General features: G+C 38.4%; 1 protein-coding gene across 4 annotated transcripts in view; it reads left to right on the forward strand.

The window, feature by feature from the left end:
* Positions 1-12,519, forward strand: part of LOC128996962 (uncharacterized) — a 55,181-nt gene extending 42,662 nt beyond the window's left edge. For 2 of the 4 annotated variants that reach the window (XM_054422549.1, XM_054422521.1), the window contains 2 exons: positions 8,407-8,652; positions 12,239-12,519. In XM_054422549.1, the coding sequence (XP_054278524.1) occupies positions 8,407-8,652; positions 12,239-12,391 (399 nt within the window). In that variant the 3' untranslated portion in view covers positions 12,392-12,519. Of the gene's footprint in view, positions 1-8,406; positions 8,653-12,052; positions 12,200-12,238 lie in introns of those variants that run through there. The other 2 variants (XM_054422539.1, XM_054422531.1) reach the window with 2 other exon arrangements.
* Positions 12,520-23,962: the final 11,443 nt, after the last annotated feature.

A 23,962-nucleotide genomic window follows, 5' to 3' on the forward strand; every position in this document is an offset into this window, starting at 1 on the left:
ATTGGTCGCCCCCCGGGTCCGCTGCATACCAAAGCGACTGGACTTTGACTTTCTCTTTCCCCACCCCCACGTTGTTTGTCAGCAAGGGCGCTGACCCCTCACGTACGCACGCAACCCTCACTGAACACGTAAAATAAATAACCCGTAGCCTACTGGAAATACTTTCGCCTGGCCAGAAAAGCTAACGATTTAAAACTAGCGAATATATTATCTATTCGTTGTCTATTAAACTAACTGAGTAGAAGTTATTTCCAGCTCTTTTTAAAAACTAACTAATAAAATAGAAGTTAGCCAAAAAAACTAACTAATAGCGCTATTCGTTAGAATTTCTATTAGTTATTCCCAAGTATGCTTTTACTAATAGCAATACTTGGCTTGAACGGAGGATAATACACAATCATCCTTGGAAATAAGGTCATTATTGTGCTTTGCATTTTTGTTGTTGCACTACACAATATTAGGAGAAAGGTCAGTATAAACCGTAGATGAATATTATATGAGTAAGGTGCCTTAAGTGCTGTTTCGTTACTTAATAAGACCCGCTTTTTAGCCAGACCATTTATTAAAAACAAAACCTCAAAACCCAAGGGCAGGTGAGTAAAACAAATAATATTTGAATCATACAGCAAAAATATTATACTTTAACTGCATCTAAACAAGTTGGCAAATCAAGAAGGGATCACATCATTTGTCCGAGATTTAAACTGTCCGAGATTGTTAAAAATTACAATATATTAGAAAAATCAGCTGTCCGAATTTCATTTGTCCGAGTTTTGATAAATAACTAATAATATTTAGATAAATCAACTGTCCCGAGTTTTCATTTGTCCGAGTTTATAGAATTATTTAATAAAATATCGAAATATCAAGTGTCCGAGTAGAGTCAACATCAAAAGTGTGACACCGCGCGCCTAGACCGGCGTCTCAGGCGCCTGGTCAGAAGCTGATGTAAACCTCTTCTGCAAAGAAGTCGGGCACTGTGCAAGAGATCCTCACGTCGACTTAAGAAAAATTATATTATATCTTTTTTATATTATCAACAAGTTTGGTTGGTTAGGTTAGGTTAAGACAGTTTAATTTTATAATTAAACATTTACAAATTAATTTTATAATAAAAAATCTATAAGTATAAAAGAGGATGTTTGTATATCTATAAGTATAAAAGAGGATGTTTATATATATATATATTTGTTTGGCAGTGATAAACTCAGACACCGCTGAACCGATTGCCACGAAACTTGGTACATACGTGTAGAATTTCATGGAATAGGTTTATACACCATCAATTTCGTGATCCGTCCAATTGGCTCCGCCCCAGTGGCTCTGGAGTTTCCCATGTTAACCTTATGAGAAATGGAATTAATGAATCTTAACAGCTGTTTCAATTAAACAAGTTGGTTCTGTTCTATGATGTTCAATAGCATTAAAGTTACTAGGATTACCAACAGGGTGCAGCACTATTATTTCTTTTACATTTATGACAACAGCTAATTTGCAACCAAAAGGTGAGTGAGCATAGCGAACGAACTTCAACCTGGAGGCGAGTTAGCGTAGTGAACGAGCTAACCTGAAGGCAAGTGAGCGTAGCGAACGAGCTAACCTGAAGGCAAGTGAGCGCAGCGAACGAGCTCCAACCTAAAGGTGAGTGAGCGTAGCGAACGAACTTCAACCAGGACGTGATTGAGCCGAATAGAAAGACCAAAAATATTGTCTACCCACTACTAGCATTAATATAAGAGCAATAATAAAGAATCGGTTATCCTTTGTACTATATGTGTTTCATTAGTTGTCGTACGTATTTTAATTTAGTTATAAGCACTTCATATACAATAAGACAATTAAACGTTACGGTACTTAAATTATAAATAGTAAAAGGCAAAACAACGTCTGCCGGGTTCAGCTAGTATATATCTTCTATAAGTATAAAAGAGGATGTTTGTATATATATTTCTTTGGCAGTGATAAACTCAGACACCGCTGAACCGATTGCCACGAAACTTGGTACATACGTGTAGAATGTCATGGAAATGGTTTATACTAGAGGTGTGCGGTTATCCGAAAAATCGGGTCCGATTCGGAGCCTAAATTTGATATCCGATACTATCCGTTATATATCCGACTTTTTCGGATAGACAACATATTTTGACGTTTTGGACAGAAAACTAAATCTTCATAACCATCATTAGTTTCCCTGGACAAAATCACGGCAATACGTTACCAACGACGACGACGTAACAGCAAAGAACAAAGAAGCCGTATGATGCAATACCGATGTCTAGTTTAAAAGTCGTTATCAGCTGTTTTGCTTTATGATTAGATTCGTCTGGAACGTTATCAGTTGTTTTGCTTTACGATTAGATTTGTCTGGAACGAACATACATAAAGCAGAAAAGAACTTCCATGGTCAACTTGTGCTTGTCTCCTGATACTAGGGGCGCTATGCGTAATAGTCTTTTTTACAGTACTGTTTTAAATCATAAAAATCTAGCCTACTTATGTGCTGTTACGTAAACAATAGATTTAATGTTTCCCGAAAAAAGTCAGAATAGAAACAATAGAAAGGCAACACAATAGAAGGGTGGGAGGGGTTGAGCAATGACCTCGAAAGGAGCCCGGGTAACGGGTAGCAACAGTGAGTCGAGTAGGCCGTGAGGGGGGAAGGGGTGGGTACGACCTTGAAGCTATATATAGACTTGCACTACTTCCCTAAATCTAAAGGACTGGCGAGTGGTATTCCAATCACAGGACAAGATACGTTGTTTTTCGAGTATTCATTGCCCGGTTTGACTTTGGATTGTCTTATTGTGTAGAAACTTTGAATAATCAAAAATAAAATTAGAACTAACCACGATTATTTAGTATTGATTGTGTAGCCTATATAAAATGATTAAATGATAGGGACCAGGGGAAATATACAAACTTTGGTCATGATTTGAATTTCAAAATCAAAATACAATATTGCACAATCAAGATATTTTAGGTCATTGACCTTTATTATACATCCGGTATTGCTGTTTCAGGAGAAACACGTTGATAAATTATAAATTTATATTCCCGTGGTTAAAAAGAATTATTTTATAAACCTATAAAACAAAATCATAAAATCTTACATAAAGATAATAACAATAACAGCAATTGTAAAAAGGGTATAAAGATAACAACGTCATTATACTTTCTCTTTGTTCTTCTATTTCTTGGGTTTCCCTTCATCACGCATTCAACAAGTTGCCTAGTTGCCCATGTCGTTATCAGCTTTTGTGACATAGCACAGCAGGGGGTAAGACTTGACGAAAATCGGTTAATTTTTACCTATTATTTAATTACCAATTTACTTGATTGGTAATGTATTAATAAATTGGCCGGTTTTTGTCAAATTTTACACCAAATTTATTGGAATTTCAAGGTGAATATCAATAACACAATTATTACCAAATATGTTTATTCATTTAAAAGATTGATTTGTGGTATTGGGTTCCCCACTGAGTGCAGCTGAGCGGCACTAATGAGGGTTGAAGTGAACAATAGACGGCTTATCAGACCCAACCCTCCCCAGTGGTCTGGAGAAAGCTTGTAAAAAAACTATTGTTGTACACGCGCGACTTGTTGACCTTGGGCTGCTTCAACTTTAATTTTTTCAAATGAACTGTGATGTTTCAAAATCAAAAACAATAACTTGGGACCATACTGCATAACAATAATGGACTGCAATAATTGTTGAATTTAAAATCCATTTATAACAAACTTATAACTTTTAAAACTTATCTTGGTATTTTACTTGTGGTAATGAAGTTATGTAGGCTAGTGTAATTCTTGGTTCATCAAGGTTCTACTGAATTATGTTTGGCAGTGAATAAGTGTAGAATGAAATTTATAAATTCAGGGATACACACCTTTTACAGAGTTATAAAGCCTAATTGCTCTAATTAACTTGCCACAACATCAAATCTAGAGCCCAGTTTAGTGTATTAGTGATGTTTTCTAAACTTGGCAAACCCCAAGAATGCCACTTAAGGCCAATAATCTGTTCCAAAAACGTAAGGAAATACAATGTGAAAATAAAATTGAGATAGAAATCCTTGTCTTGTGAGAACCAGGAAACAACATAAAACATAACCTCAAGTAAACAAACCCAAACGTTTTGACATCAGTCCTGCTAAGTGTTGTGTGAAGATTTCGGCTGCTAGTGTACTTAATTCAAGCAACCAACTTTTGAAAATAGATGTTGTGAATTGTGATTTTCAAGAGAGAAAAACTGTGGACGTGGCTAATTTGAAATTTTATGATTCAAAATCACCATTTATGTTTATTTACACAGCTTTACAGTGTTTTATATGTTAAAAATGCATATGCAGCTTATTATTAACCGCGCCGAACTATCCGAATCCGAAAATATCCGAATCCAAACCTCCCAATATCCGATCCGATCCGAACCGATCCTCAACTATCCGATCCGAAATGAAATTTCACTATCCGCACACCTCTAGTTTATACACCATCAATTTCGTAATCGGTCCAATCGGGTCCGCCCCAGTGGCTCTGGAGTTTCCCATGTTAACCTTATGAGAAATGGAATTAATGAATCTTAACAGCTGTTTCAATTAAACAAGTTGGTTCTGTTCTATGATGTTCAATAGCATTAAAGTTACAAGGATTACCAACAGGGTGCAGCACTATTATTTCTTTTACATTTATGACAACAGCTAATTTGCAACCAAAAGGTGAGTGAGCGTAGCGAACAAACTTCAACCTGGAGGCGAGTTAGCGTAGCGAACGAGCTAACCTGAAGGCAAGTGAGCGCAGCGAACGAGCTCCAACCTAAAGGTGAGTGAGCGTAGCGAACGAGCTCCAACCTAAAGGTGAGTGAGCGTGGCGAACGAACTTCAACCAGGACGTGATTGGGCCATGCGAACGAGATCATCTTGAAAAACAAGAAGTTAAACGGGGCAAAGCCCGCGGGATTATAAATAGTCAAAGGCAAGACAACGTCTGCCGGGTTCAGCTAGTATATATATATATATTTGTTTGGCAGTGATAAACTCAGACACCGCTGAACCGATTGCCACGAAACTTGGTACATACGTGTAGAATTTCATGGAATAGGTTTATACACACCATCAATTTCGTGATCCGTCCTATCGGCTCCGCCCCAGTGGCTCTGGAGTTTCCCATGTTAACCTTATGAGAAATGGAATTAATGAATCTTAACAGCTGTTTCAATTAAACAAGTTGGTTCTGTTCTATGATGTTCAATAGCATTGAAGTTACTAGGATTACCAACAGGGTGCAGCACTATTATTTCTTTTACATTTATGACAACAGCTAATTTGCAACCAAAAGGTGAGTGAGCATAGCGAACGAACTTCAACCTGGAGGCGAGTTAGCGTAGTGAACGAGCTAACCTGAAGGCAAGTGAGCGTAGCGAACGAGCTAACCTGAAGGCAAGTGAGCGCAGCGAACGAGCTCCAACCTAAAGGTGAGTGAGCGTAGCGAACAAACTTCAACCAGGCCCGTTTTTGACCCTGTTAGCGCCCTAGGCACAACTAATAGTAGCGCCCCTTTGCAAAGGGTGTCCACCGACCGGAAATCATGCGGGAATTTTATGAACCGGGAATTATGTGTGAATTTTGTATTTATACCTGGAGTTTTCAAATTACCGTGATCGCGCATGACAACAGTTTCCGTGATCGCGGGAGACGATAATATGTCTACACTCGGCCGCGAGATATTCAGAATATTGCCACGATCACGGAAGACGATGATAATGTCCACACGACCGCGCGAAACAGCAAGAATTTTACCGCGATCGCGGAAGACGATGATGATCTCCACACAACTGCGGAACATGATTAACATTTTGCTGCAATCGCGGGAGATGATTACCATGTATACACAACCGCGGGAGACGGTTACGATGTCTACAGGACCGCGGGAGATACAATAATGATTTACACGGCCGCGAGGGACGATCGGAATTATGCCACGATTGCGCAAGACAATGATAATGTCCACATGACCGCGGGAAAAAATCAGAATTTTGCCTCATTCACGGAAGACGATGATCTCCATATGTCCACAGGGGATGATTACAATTTTTCCACAATCGCAGGAGACGATTACGATGTCTACAGGACCGCGGGAGATACAATAATGATTTCTACACGGCCGCTAGGGATGATCAGAATATTGCCGCGATCACGGAAGACGATGATAATGGATGATAATGATCAAGGGAAAAGTTCAGTACTTTGCCTAATTTGCGGAAGAGGATGATGATCTCCACAAGACCGAGGGAGATGATTACCATTTTGTCACAATCGTGGGAGGCGATTAATTTGTTCACACGACTGCGGGGGACGATATAATGATGTCTTCACGTCCGTGAGGGGTGGTCAGAATTTGACCGCGATCTCGCAAGACGAAGATAATGCCCTTACGACCGCGGAAAAGATCAGAATTTTGCCTCATTCACGGTAGACGATGATAATCTCCTCACGACCGCGGTATATGCTCATATATTGCTTCGATAATGGAAGACGATAAATATGTCTAAACGACCTGACCGCTGAAAATAGTAAGAATCTCGCCGCAAACGCGGTAGACGATTACGATGTCTACACGGCCGCGAGGGATTATCAGAAGTTTTCCACAATGGCATGCAAACAACCACCAATTTTTTTTATTCTCAAAATTTTTGGCGCCCCCCAAAAAAGCCAATTGCCTTGCGCCCTAGGCACGTGCCTACCGTGCCTATTCGGTAAATCGGCCCTGACTTCAACCAGGACGTGATTGAGCCATGCGAACGAGATCATCTTGAAAATTAAGAAGTTAAACGGGGCAAAGCCCGCGGGTTACAGCTAGTCTATATATAAAGCCCAAAGTACCCATGAACTTTTTGAGAAAACTACAAGTCACACCCCCATAAACCATATACTTAAAATGTTTGTCATGACGAGAAACCTTGCGCAAAACTATCCATTATTTCATAAATTGCCCTTTAAGGCTGTAATTCCTTTCTAAAGGGAACTTTCCATATACCTAATGTTAAAAATACCTCAGCTGTACTTTTTTGTTTGTATTACTGTATTCTGTTTTGTTTATTTCAGATTAACTTAACCAATCAATAATTTTATTAATATGTATGAAGTCAAACAGGGTGAAGCCCGTGGGTAACAGCTAGTTATAAGTAAACCTTCATCCGATTTTTATCTTTTATATCTTTTTTTATATTATCAGTAAGTTTGGTTGGTTGTGTTAGGTGATGACAGTTTAGATTTATAATAAATAAACGGTATCAGCATTCTGACACATACTTTCTCCCATAAGTTTGTCAACAACCTTTATCATGTGTAAGCGGTGAGAGTAAATATACGGAAATGGGATTTGTACAATTTTGTTCAGAATTTAAAGGACTATAACATACTAAATTTTTATCAAAACTGTTCGAGCCAATTTTGGGAAATCCGATTTTTCCTTATTTTATGGGGTTTTTATGGGGAAATAACATAATTTACAATAACTTTTGAACCGTAATTTTTACAGAAATGGGATTTGTACCATTTTGTTCAGAATTTAAAGGGCTACAACATACTAAATTTTAATCAAAATCGTTCGGGCCATTTTTGAGAAAATCCTATTTTTCCGGTTTTTTATGGGTTTTTATGAGAAAATCCCCATTAAAAATCAAAATTTCAAAAAAATGAAAAAACGCCTGGTGATACCATGGATTAGAACCTACATACCAAATTTCATCGAAACTAGCTCTGTACACATCCAGACACACACACACACACACATCACTTCGAAAACCACTTTTTTGGGTCCAGGGGGACCCAAAACGAATATATCCACTCAAAACTCAAACTCGAAAATTTTGACAAAAACAATACTTTCTCCATATACTATCCCCAAAAGAAAGTAAAAATTATTAAATTAATTTTATAATTGTTCTTAAGTCGACGTGAGGGGCTCTCGCACAATGCCGAATTTCTTCGCAGAAGAGGTTTACATCGGCTTCTGACCAGGCGCCTGAGACCCCAGTTTTGGCACGCGGTGTCACATTTTTGATGTTGACTCTACTCGGACAGTTGAAAACTTGGACACTTGATATTTCGATATTTTTTAAAATAATGTTATAAACTCGCACAAATGAAAACTCGGACAGTTGATTTATTTAAATATTATTAATTATTTATTTATCAAAACTCGGACAAATGAAACTCGGACAACTGATTTTTCTAATATTTTGTAATTTTTAACAAACACGGACAGTTAAAAACTCCGACAAATGAACCTCAAGAATTAGTAAACAACATATAAAATTCTCTTGCTACAAATCATTTTCTTCAGCAACAAAATTTTTAACTTATTCATTATTACAATTTCGGTTGGTATCAAGGTGCATGTCAGTTGCAGGAAGCTGCCGAGAACAGTCATGAGCTGGAGGTGGAAGTGCCACCATTAGAGGCGGAGGTGGGAGAAGCTGAGGAGGAGGAAGAGGGAGATGTGATGGTGAATGGTGATGGAGGCGGAGAGGAGATAGGGGTGGACGGAGGAGGAGGTGGTGGAGAGGAAAGTGGAGAACCTGCCATTGTTGAAATGGACATGGCCGAAGAAAATATCTGCATGGTAGATGAAAATGGTATATTACAAAAGGTAACTTTTACAAGAAATATTGAACTGTTTATTGAGCTTATAGCCCAGCAAATTAAGGTTTTTATCGCAACTAAATGGTGGAAAGCTGGATTTTTTGTGTGTTCTAGAACCACATAACAAATGAATTTTCATAAAAGTCCCTACTTCCAACCCCTTTATTGACCATAAGTCAAATGGTATGTACACTATCGTGTTGCAATTTGTTTTTTATTATTTTTGTTTTTCTCTCCATAGGCTATACTTTTAATTAGAAGTAGGCGAGTAAGTTTAGAGAGAAAATACAAAGATGAAATAAGTCTTAAATTTGTATCTACATTCTAAAAAGATCATAAAATACAAACTACGAGGGCTATCCAGAAAGTTGATTACCTTTTTGTCTGTATCCACTAGGGGCGGGGCTAGCGCGACCATCTTGGTGTTAGTTCGTTATGCAGCTCAGTCGGCATCTAGCCGTGCTAGTAAGAGGTTTCTGCTGTACTCCGTTGAGTTACTGAGACAGTTAAAAATTCCACGAACTGTAATGTGCGTGCAGTTATAAGGTTTTTGACTGCAAAAAACTGTAAACCGATAGAAATCTATCGGCAACTTTGAGAAGTTTATGGGGAAAACATTATTACTGATGGTGGAGTTCGTCAGAGGGTCATCAAATTTAAAAATGGCAGAACTAACGCTCACTTCGAGGAGCGAAGTGGGAGACCCAACATTGTGACTGCCGAACTTGTCGAAAAAGTCGATGCCGATGTCTGTAAGTTCTCAATAACAGAACTCTCTATGGGTTTTCCACAAATTTCACGAAGTTTGTTGCACGAGATCATAACCGAAATGCTTGGTTACCAAACTGTAACCAAAGAGTCCATTCATTTTTTGTTTGCTCGCACTTCGAATTTTTTGGCATTTTCAAATTAACACAGACATTTTAAACTGTCACAGTAACTCAACAGAGTACAGCAGAAACCTCTTACTAGCACAGATAGATGCCGACTGAGCTGCATAACGAACTAACACCAAGATGGTCGCGCTAGCCCCGCCCCTAGTGGATACAGACAAAAATGTAATCTACTTTCTGGATAGCCCTCGTATAAGTTGTGGTTTGCTTCTCTATAAACGTATTTTGATAAAATTTGGGAAATGCTATTTCATACTAAACCACATATTAAAATTTTACCATTAAACCCTCCCTTTTGCAGCAAACCTAAGTACTCGAAAAACTAATGCTATTTAAATAGGGAATTCATTAAATGTAATGCTTTTGAGGAGACATTTTAGTGTAAATCCAATCAGGCAAATTGAAATTCGCTTAGTCTGCAGGTCTACTATGGGGGGGGGGAGGTAATTAAAATGGCTGTCATTTTCCAAAATAGCAGCAGACTTATACAGGGTGTTTCACGGGAACCCTGACAAACTTCAGGAAATGTATCCTGTGGTAAAAACTAGAAGAAAATGTCCTATAAGCATATGTCCTTAACTCACTCGTTCTCTACTTTATTCGTAAAAATGTGTTTTATTAGCTTTTCATTGGGATGGACGGGATTGAATTTTTAGTTCGGGACGGGTTGTTTTCCTTTGCATAAAAAACAAGTATTGAGTATTGCAGTTACCAAAGAAGACAAACAAAATAAATGGTATGACTCGCGGCGTTAACGTCGGTATGACTCGTGGTCACGGCGGAATCGTTGGTATGACTCGCGATCATGGCGAAATCGTCGGTGACTCGGTCTCGGCGCGATTGTCTGTATGACTCCGCGTTCACAATGCGATCGTTGATATGACTCCGCGCACGGTCACGGTGCGATTGTCGAAATGACTTCGGTTCCTGCGTTCGTGGAATTACCGTGAACATCTCTCGCAATAGCGGCGTCATCGTCTCTCGCGAAGCGGCAAAATAACCGATGATCGGATCAAATACCGTCCCAAAAAATTCCCAAATCAAATGTAATCTCGTCTCGAAAATCGGGAATATTTTTTCCCAGAAATTTTGGGACCCGTCCATCCCTTCTTTTCAGTGTACCTATCTGTTGTACATTTTTACCTCTAGATAGAAAAATTGACAAGATATTTTGACAAAACTTGCATTGATAGATAAATATTACATTTCAAAGAGATAACGTTAATATTTCGGGCAAACTTGTTGGGTATGACTGATAAAAATAAGTATAAAAAAAAAAAATAAAAAAAAAATCTAGATTTAAAATTATTTTTTGTTTTTGTCAGCTCCTCATAAAGTAACCATTCAAGCTTTTGGCTTGCAAATTTACCAAAAGTTGGTAGATTTTGACAGAGAACAAGGAAATATGAATTTACGTATACTGTAATTTTTATGGGGATTATTTTTGTCAAAATCTAAAATCTTGCAAAATGTTAAAAATTAATTAAACTAAGCAAAATAAAGAAAAATGTAAATTTAGCTTATTTTGAAACACATCTTAATAAAAGATGGCATATGGGTGCTCCTAGTTGAGAAGTATTGCATAATGCCCTAAAATTTCCTTCTTTTTTAATTTTTAATAATTATAGAAAACAAGCTTACCCACTTTCCTATGTTAATCTTAAGGGGGTCAGTTGTTGATGACCAAAATGCTATTATTTCGTTAACTTTATGTTCATTTCAGTAGGTTATGTGGGTATTTTAACCTACATAAGTGATACACTGCCAATAACAGCTAACCGAATGGAACCCAAGCTAACCTGAAATATCCTAACATAACCAAACTTCTATTACGTTGGCAAGTTCCTTTGATGTCTTAAAAACCATGTAGATGGTTTCGTTTGGTTTCGTTTTTTATGCATATTCGTGACCGCATTAAATCCTTTGAAAGTAGGTTGGAATAGGTATAACCAATCTTCAAAATCCAAACTAACTTCGAAACCCTTAATATAACCCGGATTCGCATATCAATCGATCTATTTTACTCACATGCCTAAATATAGCAAACTAAAACGGGAATCTCGGGATGAAATCCGCATTTCCCCCTAAATTGCCTAGGATCGCCTAATTTAGCTAAAGAATGCAGAATGCTGTAAACATTGCTTGAGTACCCCGGCCTATCTTATGTTTATAAATACCAAATCTATCTATTACTTATTTAATACGCAAGCAGGTTTTTTGGGACAATTACTCCCCCGAAACTACTGAACCGATTGACATGTTTTTGGTGTCGTTGGAAAGAGCGTAATGTAAAGTTGTAAAGGAAACTTTCTTTTTAGGGAAATAATTAAAGAGTGAGGCCCTGGGGCCCTTTAAAGTTTCATATTTCTCCATAAGATTAACATGGGAAACAAAAATTATTATAAAACTCCAGCTGTTGTCAGAAATTAGTCAAAGGATGGCCAGTTCTATGTGGTGGAGATATTGACAGAGTCAAGCTGATGTTGTCTGTTACTAACTGGTTTGTCGTGTCAGGTTCAGCAGTCAGAGGATGGCCAGTTCTATGTGGTGGAGATATTGACGGAGTCAAGCTGATGTTGTCTGTTACTAACTGGTTTGTCGTGTCAGGTTCAGCAGTCAGAGGATGGCCAGTTCTATGTGGTGGAGATATTGACAGAGTCAAGCTGATGTTGTCTGTTACTAACTGGTTTGTCGTGTTAGGTTCAGCAGTCAGAGGATGGCCAGTTCTATGTGGTGGAGGGAGATATTGATGGAGCTAAGCAGATGCTATCTGTAGCAGAAGATGGCTCTGTGCAGATGGTACAAGTCATGTGGGATGACATAGTCGCAGCGGAAAATAACATGCAGTTCTAATGGTTTTTTTTACCGCCAATATGTAAATAGGTTTCTTTTGTACAAATAGAACTATCAAAAATGTAAATATGAACTTAAGTTCTCTAAATAAAGTATTGTTTTATATAAAAATTTTATTTTATACAAAAGCAAGAGTTTCTTTATGCCTTTTGAAGAAGTAGTCATTTTTTAAAGCCATTGATTTAGTTCTCATTAGTACACCCATGACTAGAAAGAGTAATTCCATTCCTAAGTCAATTTAATTGAATGAACGAAGTGAATTCTTACACTGGTACGAAATGCATCTCTTTGAAACGCAAAAGCTTTGAGAATGACTATGTATATCAACTTTATGTGTTGCACAAAGATTTTATATCATAATATCCTGTGAATATCAGTTGTTGAACAATATTTATTCTGTTTATAAAATCCTAAAAAACCAATTTAATTTTCACCCATAAGAATAACATTAAGAGCTAATTTCTTATTTTTTTTGTTTAAATTTTATGAGCAACAATTTTGTTGTTTAGTTGAGACAAAGAGAATGACTAAAAGTCTCTTATTTCCTCTATCCATGGAGTATACAATTTACGCTTAACACGTTCACTATCAAGATCAAGTACCATGAAATCCCGAGGTCTCGTATCGTACCTAGCCCATAGTGTGTAAACATGTAAACCTAACTTACATCTATTCAAAAGAGTTCGCGAACCAGCATGATGGACTATGGGAACGGGGGTTTATGGGGTAAAAATTAGATTTTCCCCCTTATTGACCCTAAAACATAAAAGTTTTGCAATTTATTTCCACATTTTGTAGAGCTTAAAAAACTAATAATTTAGTATATTGAAGTGTAATGGTTACGGAGGTGATTTGCCTTCTTGGTCCTGTAAGATTAAGGAGGTAAACTGCAGTATTACAAGCCTCAGCCCAAAGAAACATCGGCAAGACTTTCCTCTGAAGCATAGAAAGAGCAGACTTCACAATCGTTCGATTGTCCCTCTGAACAGAACCATTCTGTTCAGGGCAGTAGGGAGAAGTTGTACGTATATTAATACCATACTCCTGAATGATTTTCGTAGTTTCCTTTGATAGGAATTCAGACCCGTTATCAAACAACATTTCTTTTATGATCTTTCCACCTTGTTTTAATTCTGCGAGAAAGATGTGCATACTTATTTATTTATTTATTTATTTATTTGAAACAATTGAACACCCATTTTTACATCTCATTTTACACCATGCTGCAAAAGCCTGACATGGCTTGTCTGCAGCTCATTAAACTAAAGGAAATCAAGTCCAAACTCTTATCACTTCCATCAGTCAGTGTGTGTGTCCTCCTTATCTCTCTAGCCTGTTATCACAAACATCTTAAAGTCCCAAAACTCTTTACAATAAAACAAAAACCTAATATGATTTAAAAAATTGAAATTCTTGACAAACACAATAATTTAAAAAGCTGAAAAACACTTTTTTGTGTATTTATAGTTTTTTTTTTTTTTTTTTTTTTTTTTTTTTTTTTTTTTTTTTTTTGTAAACAAAACTCTTTAGACCCAGATGAAATAACTCTAAATTTACCAACTAAATAACATTTCATATACCTATGTAAAACAACAATTAACATCTTTAACAAGAATAATAATGTATCTCTTAACAATATATAATACAACAAAATTTATACTGACTAATCTATTTCTAAATAAAATTGTTTTAATTTTAATTTAACCATTCTATATGTTTGTAAATCTCTATGTTCTTTTTGTAAGCTGTTGAAGAGGGAAGGAATCAAAAATTTTCTTGTTCTCTTAGAATATTTATTTGTTGATCGCGGTACGATATAAAATAGTCTTCTTGATCTATATTTATGTTCATTTCTTTGCTTAAAATTGTCTGTGAAATAGTTATCAACAATAAGCAGATATTTAAACAACCGGTCTACTGGCAAAACATTTAACAACTGAAACCCAAGCATAGGATTATCCAACATAGCAGTAGAATCAAGCTTAGCCACTATTTTTATGATTCTGGATTGCACAGTTTGAAGTTGCTTCATGGCTGTATTGGATGCTGATCCCCAAGTCCTCAATCCATACCTGATTAATGATTCACAAAGGCTGGTATAAATCCATTTCAGGGTGCTGGTTGGTAAAAATTCTCTTAAATAATAAAACTTAACTGCACATGTTCTCATCTTATCAGTTATACTTTTTATATGTAAATCCCATTTAAAGTTGTGATCAATTATTATTCCCAGATACTTATAGTTCGTAACAATTTCTAATACTTTACAGTTACAAATATTTGCCACATATGTTTTTCTATGCAAGCAATCATGAGAATGGAACTTTATTTCAGGATTTGTGCATCTGAATGCTGGTGTGTGAATATGCATAATCTTAGATTTATTTCCATTAATACATAAACCATTATCATGACACCACTTGCTTAAATTTAGGAAATTATGTTGAATGTTTTTTATTCCTTCTTCTAATATTTTATCTGAGGCTACTATTACTGTATCATCGGCATACATGAAAATTTTACAATTTGTTATTATATTTGGTAATTCATTGACATATAATAAGTATATTAAAGGACCTAAAATGCTTCCTTGGGGGACGCCATATTTTAATTCTCTTTCCTCTCCATATGTATTGTTTATTCTCACTCTAAAAGTTCTGTTTTTTAGGTAATCAAGAAACCAGCTCTTGATTGATCCTTTAATACCCGCCCTATCCAAAGCCATAGCTACTTTACTGTGCTTCAAAGTATCAAAAGCCTTCGAAAAGTCAATGAAGATCACAAACACATGTTTACTCTCACCAAGTTGGCCATTAACGTAATCAGAAAAATCTAATAGGAGATCATTAGTTCCTTTTTTCTTTTGATATGCATACTGATTTTTATGTAAGATTTCATTGTCCTCCAAGTGGCTTATTAGACTATTGGCAACATGTCTCTCCATTATTTTATCTATTGACGGTAGTATTGATATAGGGCGGTAATTCAAAAATTCATCATGCCTCCCTGCTTTGTAAACTGGCCTTACAACTGCTGTCTTAAGCATGTCAGGAACTTTGGATGTTTTTAAAGATGTGTTGATTAATTTAATTATTGGTTCAGATAGTAATTCATGATTATTTCTTATATCAATCATTCTGATTTCATCATATCCAGGTCCCTTCTTAGTAATTGATCCCAAAATTTGTAGGAGTTTGTCTTTGTTTAGCTTTGGTATATATAATGAAGCATTGCATTCATCTAAATTATTTATGTTCAATGTAATTTGTTGGCAATCATGTACAACTGTGTATACACCTTCAGTGAATTGTTCCCCAAAAGAGTTACAAATTTCTTTTTCTGTTCTTTGCCCTCCCAGATATCTTTCAACCACCTCATCTATGCTTTTCTTCTTATTTCTTCCTAAAATTGAATTAATCTGACCCCAAACTTCTTTAGTATTCTTTTGATTTGCACTAAAAAATCTATAATAGTAAATTCTCTTTGCTCTCACTATTTCTTTATTTACCTTATTTCTAGCCTCTTTATATTTGTCTTTATGTCCTATATTACGGGGATATGCTTTATGTATCCTAAATAGTCTATCTCTATTCTTTATCATCTCAACTATGTTATGTGTCATCCACGGTTTTTTAATTTTTTTCTTATTTTGAGATTTTCTTATATCAGTACAAATATTATATGATTCCTTAAATAATTGATATATTTTATCATAAATTTCATTGACATCTGTAGCACTTTCAACAGACAGCCAGTCCCTCTGCCCCAATACTTGTCCCAGCAAGGCTCCATTGATAATATGTTTGTTGACATTGGTAGGCTGGTGAGCTGGGCAAGAGTTGTCAGGCTGGACATTGACCACACAGCTGTAGTGGTCTGAGATCTTAACTTGTACTATGTCTGCACTGACCTTTGTCCTCCATGTTCTCAGATAAGCATGGTCTAGACATGTCTGTGTCAGTTTTCCTGCTCTTATCTCCTCTCTTGTAAAACAATTTATATAGGACATTAAACCGTTCACTGCCATTACATTTTTATATTCGAGTACATTTCTATTTTTTGTGTCTTTCAGGTCCAGATTTATATCTCCAATTACTAATAGATTACCATTTATTAGTCTAACCATTTCATCTAATTCAGAAATAAAGCTTTTCTCATTTCCTGATGGCTGTCTGTATATTGCTAGAATATTTAGTGAATAATTGAGCCTTGTTACCTTAGTGGCAATGCTTTCAAAATTACTACTGCTTGATGGCAATTCATGCAATGTAATGTCTTTTCTGCTGAAAATTAAGATTCCTCCACCTCTATTATATTTTCTTAAATTAAAAATCTTATCAAAATTATCAATTGTAAACAAATCTATAACATCTAATAAGTTTTCTCTAATATTAATTTCTGTTAAAATAATCACATCTAGTATTTCTAAACAGTTGCAGAAACATGCTAAAAATTCATCCCAGTTTTTCCTAATTGATCTTATATTCATGTGCAAAATTGTTATTCCCTGTTTGTAAAGCTTTTTTTTACATGAATCAATTAAACTGCTAACATCTTTAAAAACTGATGTTTGATACTCTTCGTTGCTCATAAAATCTTTGTCCATGAAAATTGCAAATATTATTTAAAATTTCTAACTTCCAGGGAATAACAAATTTATTACTTTATTTTACTTAATTGAGACATATCATCTATCACTAAAATTTCACTTTTTTCACTTTTTCGCACCCTAACTGCTCCATGTTTGTACCAAAAAAACTTATAACCTAGATCTTTTCCCCTTTTCTTAGCTTCCCGGAGCAAGTTCCTGTAGTAAAGTGTTAGATTTTGACTCACGTATATCCTGCCGCCGTCCAGCCCCGTCACTTGGTTGTTGGTCACCACCTTATCCTTTGCTTCTAGCAACTCCTCTCTCTTCTTCCTCCTTACTAGCTGTACTATGATGGTCGCTGGTCGGTTGTCACGTCGAGTCTTTGGAAGTCGGTGAGCCATCTCGATGTCGTCTTTCGTCATCTGCACACCCATCTTGTTTGCTACATTCACTACTATTTCCTCAACATCTTCCTTCTCTTGCTCAGTAACTTCATTGATCTCAATGTTTCTGTTTCTCCCATATTGTTCTAGTTGATTAAGTCTTGCTTCCAATGTACTTATCTGTTCATCTTTCTTCTGAATAATTTTCTTTAGCTGCTGAATCTCTCTCTCCAAAGCTGTCAAAACCTCTAACTTTCTATTGATGTCATCGTATTGGATTCCTAAATACTCCTGGCTTTTAACCATTTCATCATTGTTATTCTTAATTTGCTTAATATCTTCTTTAATTTCAGACAAGCACTTTAATTTTGTAGCTACTTCTTCTAGGAATGTTTTTAATTTTTCAGCCTCCTCTTCCTTTACCTCTGCTTTTTGTCCGATCCTCTTAATTGATTTGCATATTTCGCAATTCCACTCTGTCTTGTGTGCTTTTGTTAGTTTTTTAAATATGGCTTGGGTAAACCCAGCACATTTGTAATGATATTCTAATTTACATTTATCATTAGAACAAACAATTAATTCAGATTTATCTAATATGACCTCCTTACAATGGCCACAACTCATCTTGCAAGAACTTGACAAAACAGCAACAAGGAAAACTGGACACAAAACTCACAGAGACAAGGAAAACACAACCTTCCTCTATCACTGCCACTGACTGACTACAATCAGCTACTTCACTTGAGAGAAGTTAATGATGGTAGCCGGCCACATTTAGAAGGGACACACTGACGCAGGTAGCACGGCGGACACGACAGAACTAGCCGTTCATCTAAATGTCTTTTGTGTTGAAAATTTGTGAACTTTATATGTCGACGTGTATTTGTATCTTATAACGAAGACTTCTGTCGGATTTATTGATCAACCAATTTGATGACATGGGTTTGAAAATGGGACATTTCTGACCCAAAACTAGTCACCCTTGACTATATTAAGGACTGGAGATGGAATAAAAAGGTAAGTAACCTCTCATATAATTCAAAACTTGTTTAACATGGCGTTGATTCTGATAACCTAGCCGTTCGTGCCATAGCTGTAAAGAATCTTTCTTACTTGCAAGTTGTACACTGGGTTGTAAAGGACAAATAGCATGCATGTTAAGAAAATATAATTCCCCATGCAAACGTCCAGTAAATCTAACAATACCATTGAGTCATTGAGTGTAAATTTACATCCAAGATTGTCAGCAGAAATAACATGGTTCTTCTTCGCTGCCTTGCTGACTGAAAACGGATGAGCCCTAGAATTAGGTACATACAAAACATTTTCTACAGTTGTTAAAATTAGCTCCTTACCAACTTTAGTTTCAACAACAATGATCCCAGATCCCTCGGCATAACACTTTTTATCAGAAGCATTATCACTGACTTTATTGGCAACATATATCAATGTATTAGGAAATACAGGTTTCCTATGGATTCATTTTAGTAACATTACAGCATTCATCAGTCAAAATTATATTATAAACCGTAACTCAGTTGAGAGGTGTATATGTGATCAGAGCTCGCAGCCGTGACACATGCACAACGCATGCGGTTGGTATCACTGCTGCGCAATGTTCAGAATTGTTGATAGGGCGCAGCATTGTATGGTGAATAACCTTCTTTTCTCCCTCTACTTCCGTCTTGCCGGGTGGAGCCCTTGTAACGGTCTCAGTCGTTCTCCATCTTGTGTCTGGAATAACTGTTCGTAACTCTAGTTCGTCTCTCTCTCTCCCTTCGCGGTCGCGATGACCCTTCCAGTATTATTTATTATTGTAACTATTGAAAGTAATGTAACCGGGATGCGGGGAACGATCCCAGACATTACCCTTGCATCTGAGTCTTTTGCCAAGGATCAGAGCCTGGAGAGTCCTGGAGGATTACACGGCCAGTGACCACCAGTACATAATTTTTGACGTCCTGGATGGTCATCAGAGACAAGTGGCAGCGTTTCGTCAAGTGCCCGTTCGATGGAACATTAAAAAACTGGACGTGGCAAAATTCAATGGAGCCATCCTACAAAGAACGCCGGTGGTTCATCCTGCAACTGGCGTGCCTCACGCAGGGGCGTTAGTTGCATCCACGATGAAACTGATTGTCTCGGCCTGCGATGAGTCTATGCCTCGCAGGAGATACCGGTGCAATAAGCGTCCTGTGTACTGGTGGACTGCCGAGATTGCGGAATTGCGTTGAGCGGCATTGAGGGCCAGAAGACTTGCTACCAGGGCTAGAGAACCCCTAGACAGACGGCGTAAGTCGGATGCTTATAGGGTGGCTAGGAGGTATCTTCGTCGAGCCATCAATCGGAGTAAACGCAGTTGCTGGGATAAATTAAGGGACGATGTTGATTCCAACCCGTGGGGCCTGGGTTACAAACTTGTAACCAAGAAACTTGGAACCCGCTCTCCACCTTCCGTCATGGACAGGGTCACTATGGAGAGGATAGTCGAGTCCCTTTTCCCGGCTCACGCGTTGCGCCCACTGCGGGATTATGGAAGGGTGGACGATGTCCCACTTTTCAGCCCGGAAGAGCTAGTGGCGGCCGTCATATCCTTGAAGAACAACAAGGCTCCTGGTCCCGATGGGGTGCCCGGTGAAGTCCTCAAGAAGGTTTTGACTACCAACCCCTTGATCCTTTTGAGCATGTACAACGCCTGCCTGGTTGAAGGGGTTTTCCCCTTGTGCTGGAAGACAGTTAGGCTTGTGCTTGTTGGGAAGGGCAAGGGAGACCCAGATCTGCCATCCTCTATCTCTCTGTGTATGTTGGATACGGCTGGCAAAGTCCTCGAGAAATTGATCCGTTCCAGGCTGAATTCAGCTTTTGTCGCTGCGGGGGACCTCTCCCCTCGTCAGTATGGATTCAGGATGGGGCGATCAACGATTGATGCGATTGAGGAGGTGAAGCAAGCCGTGATGAGAGCTGAGGATTTTACCCACTACTCTCGCAGGGTTGTTCTGCTCGTAACGCTCGATGTGCGAAATGCATTTAATTCGGCGAGGTGGTGCGATATGCTGAATGCTCTGGAGAACACCTTCCACGTGCCGGCATACCTCATGCGCATCATAGAGGATTATCTCCGGTTTCGCCTCCTAACGTATGACACTGCGGAGGGCCCGCGGACGATGAGTGTCACTTCTGGTGCTGCTCAAGGTTCCATACTCGGCCCAGACCTCTGGAACGTCGCTTATGACAGCCTTCTGAGGTCTGAAATGCCTGAGGAAACGGTCTTGGTTGGGTACGCAGACAACGTTGCAGCTTTGATAGCTGCACGTAGCGTTGAGCTGGCTCAGCTAAAGCTAAACCGAGTTATGCGTACCATAAACGCATGGATGGCAGACCACGGTCTCTCACTTGCTCTGAGCAAAACCGAGATCGTGATTTTGACAAAAAAACGGATTGACACCATCGTGCCGTTGAGGGTGGGAGCCGTCGAGGTTCAAACTGTTCGTTCTGCCAAGTATCTTTGGGTCATGGTAGACAGCAAGCTAAGCTGGCGGGATCAGATCTTCCGTACAGCGGACAAGGCCGCTAGGGTGGTTTCTTCTCTTAGCCGGTTGATGGCCAATGTTGGAGGGCCTCGGTCCAGTCGTAGAAGGCTGTTAATGTCTTCGGTCCAGTCCATACTCTTGTACGGTGCGGAGGTGTGGGCAGACGCACTAAATAAGGAGGCATACAGGATGCGGCTCGCCCGAGTGCAGCGTCAGGCAGCACTGAGGGTAGCATCTGCCTACCGAACAGTGTCCGAGCCCGCCGTCCTGGTGATTGCTGGAGTCATCCCCGTCAAACTTTTGGCGGCGGAGAGAAAGGCAATTTACCGGCGCCGTGGGGAGGACGAGGCACGAACAGAGGAACGCACCCGCACCTACCAGCTGTGGCAGGAGGGCTGGGAACAGGAGACACGGGGACTCTGGACCAGGCGACTGATACAGCAAGTCCAACCTTGGGTTGATCGGCGGTACGGAGAGGTGAACTTCTACCTCACCCAATTTCTGACGGGACACGGCTTTTTCCGGTCGTACCTGTTCAGGATGGGCAAAGCCATGTCACCCGACTGCATATACTGCCCAGGCATTCTCGATGACGTGGAACATACATTTTTCCACTGCCAGCGCTGGGAAAGGCCCCGCCTGGAGGCTCAACAATTAATAGGACTGCTGTCGGTTGACACGGTCATACCGATTATGACGGAGGGTGAGGACAATTGGACCTGTGTGTCACATTATATCCAGGGTATTCTCCGCGCCAAGAAGATCGACCTTGACCGGGATGCGGTGTAGGTCATTAAGAATCTAAATGCCAGAAACGGTGCGAGCCCTGAGGGCTTAGGTCACATGTTGGCCTGACTTGAAGTAATGTGACAAACAATTCCAGGTCTGTGTCCAACAGAGTAGAGGGGGTTTTTTAGTGAGTAGTCTGATAATTTTCAGGAGTCTCACACTACAGGCTGGCTACCTGTGTGCGTAAAAGCATTTTCCCTCCTCTCCCTAAAAAAAAAAAAAAAAAAAAAAAAAAATGTAACCGTATCTAAATTGTAACAGTATAGTGTAGTATAAAGTGTAATCCTTAAAAGTGTAATTGGCAGCTAAATGTCTTTTATATAATAAACCATCGTTTTTCTCTAATCTTTTTGAACTCGTTATTAATCCAACATCTCCCACTGGATGCCTTGATGAACAACGAGAGCTCGAGCTACATAATTGCCAAAGACAGTTCCCACACTCTGCACTGCAAGCCTTACCACCTCCTTCACCATTTCCTACGTCGTGGGGCCTGTTTCCTCCCCTTCTCATAGCATTTAAGTATTAGATACATTTATCTAACTGCCCAAACGGTTCCCCCACTCTGCATTGCCAGCCTTTACTACTTCCTTCACCACTTCCTACGTCGTGGGACCTGTTTCCTTTCCTTCTCAAAGCATTTTAGGATTAAAGATACATTAATATAACTGCCACAGACGGTTCTCACACTATGCTCATACTTTACTACTTCCTAAGCCACTTCCTACATCGTGGACCTGTTTTCATCACTTTCCATTGCATTTTAGTATTTTAGATACGTTAATCTAATTGCCACAAACATTCCCCACACTCCGCACTGCTAGCCTTTACTACTTCTTTCACCATTTTCTATGTCGTGGGGATGCTTCCATCCCTTCTCATAGCATTTCAGCATTGCAGATACATTAATCTAACTGCTTCAAACGTTTTCCAGTTCCCACACTCCACACTGCTCACCTTAACTACTTTCTTCACCGCTTCCTACGTTTTTTTTAAGAGGTTGGCGGCCTCTTATAACCTTGCATTTGCCCGTCCACATAGACTACAGATCTGTGCGTGGAACGTATCCAGCAAAGCAAGGGGTGAGCCGGTACAGTACAAAGGTGAACTGTACTGATAGGCTGGGCGCTAAACGGGTTGAGTATGCACTGAAAGTCTGACAAAGTTTGACTTTTGATTATTGTTGGGGACATCTAGTAGATGAAAAAAATCTATGATGTCGCATTTCTAGGGTGGTCATAACTCGGGGGGAGGGGGGAAGTTGCGTGCGTCAGTGGTTTACGTTTCCACGTCTAACACTGAAACGGTTAATGATAGAAAGGTGGTTTAAGCGTCTATCTACGCCTTAATATATTGTCTTTCAAAAAGGTTATTACAACCTTTCTTATATCTCTTATACTTTAGGCGCAAATCAACATTTATTTAAAAAAAAAAAATTTTAAAATACTTTAAAATGAAATATCGGAAATATTGCGCTTGTTTAGGGCATGTTACAAACTATTTATGGTTAGAAAAACTAATAAGTAGTACAAAAACACCAAGTTTAAGGAAATCTGGGCAAAAACAACAGAGCTACGTTGATTTCAGTAAGAGTAGGAGTGGGAGATTCGTAGTAGCGTTGACCGTAAATCCAGTATCGAGGCGCGCCAAGGATAGCAAGTTGCGTACGTGATCGGTTTGAATGCAACAGGCTCAATTAAATTTAAAGTAACATTATTGTGTTTTGATATGGAACCTATAAATGACGTCAACAAGGAAATACCACATAAATATAACAGATAAAATTATTATTAATAATATTAACTAATTTACTACATAAGGTTGAACAAGTTTCAGTTACTTACTTTTAGATGTATTTGAGGTACACTAAGTTTTTATTTTATCCCTCTTCAATTTACGTTCAATTAATATCAATTTCATTTACATATTTAGACTATTTACAATGTCTATTTACATTTTGGTTCAAAATTTAGCTTTTTTAATTCTGATGGCTTACTTGTCTCCCTAATCTTCGCTCTCTTCATATTTTTTTTACATTTTTGAAAGGGTTCTTGCAAGCACTTCCACATTTACAATATGAGCAACAAGAAGACTTGTTTTTTGAGCAACCACAGGTGTTCTTTGAACAGTTTTTGCACTTACAGGGTTGAATTAATGATGCTGGAGTAGCTGGAAGAGTCCTTAGTATCGGGCGGAATGTATTATTTTCGTCTTTGTAATATCCATAGCTTTCCAGATCCAATGGTTCAACAAATCTTTGAAGAGAGTTTTCCCATAG

The sequence above is a fragment of the Macrosteles quadrilineatus genome, unplaced genomic scaffold (genome assembly GCF_028750875.1).
Source record: "Macrosteles quadrilineatus isolate MER2022 unplaced genomic scaffold, UCM_ALF_1.0 Scaffold_1__1_contigs__length_201487025, whole genome shotgun sequence".
In the NCBI taxonomy this organism is placed as follows: domain Eukaryota; kingdom Metazoa; phylum Arthropoda; class Insecta; order Hemiptera; family Cicadellidae; genus Macrosteles; species Macrosteles quadrilineatus.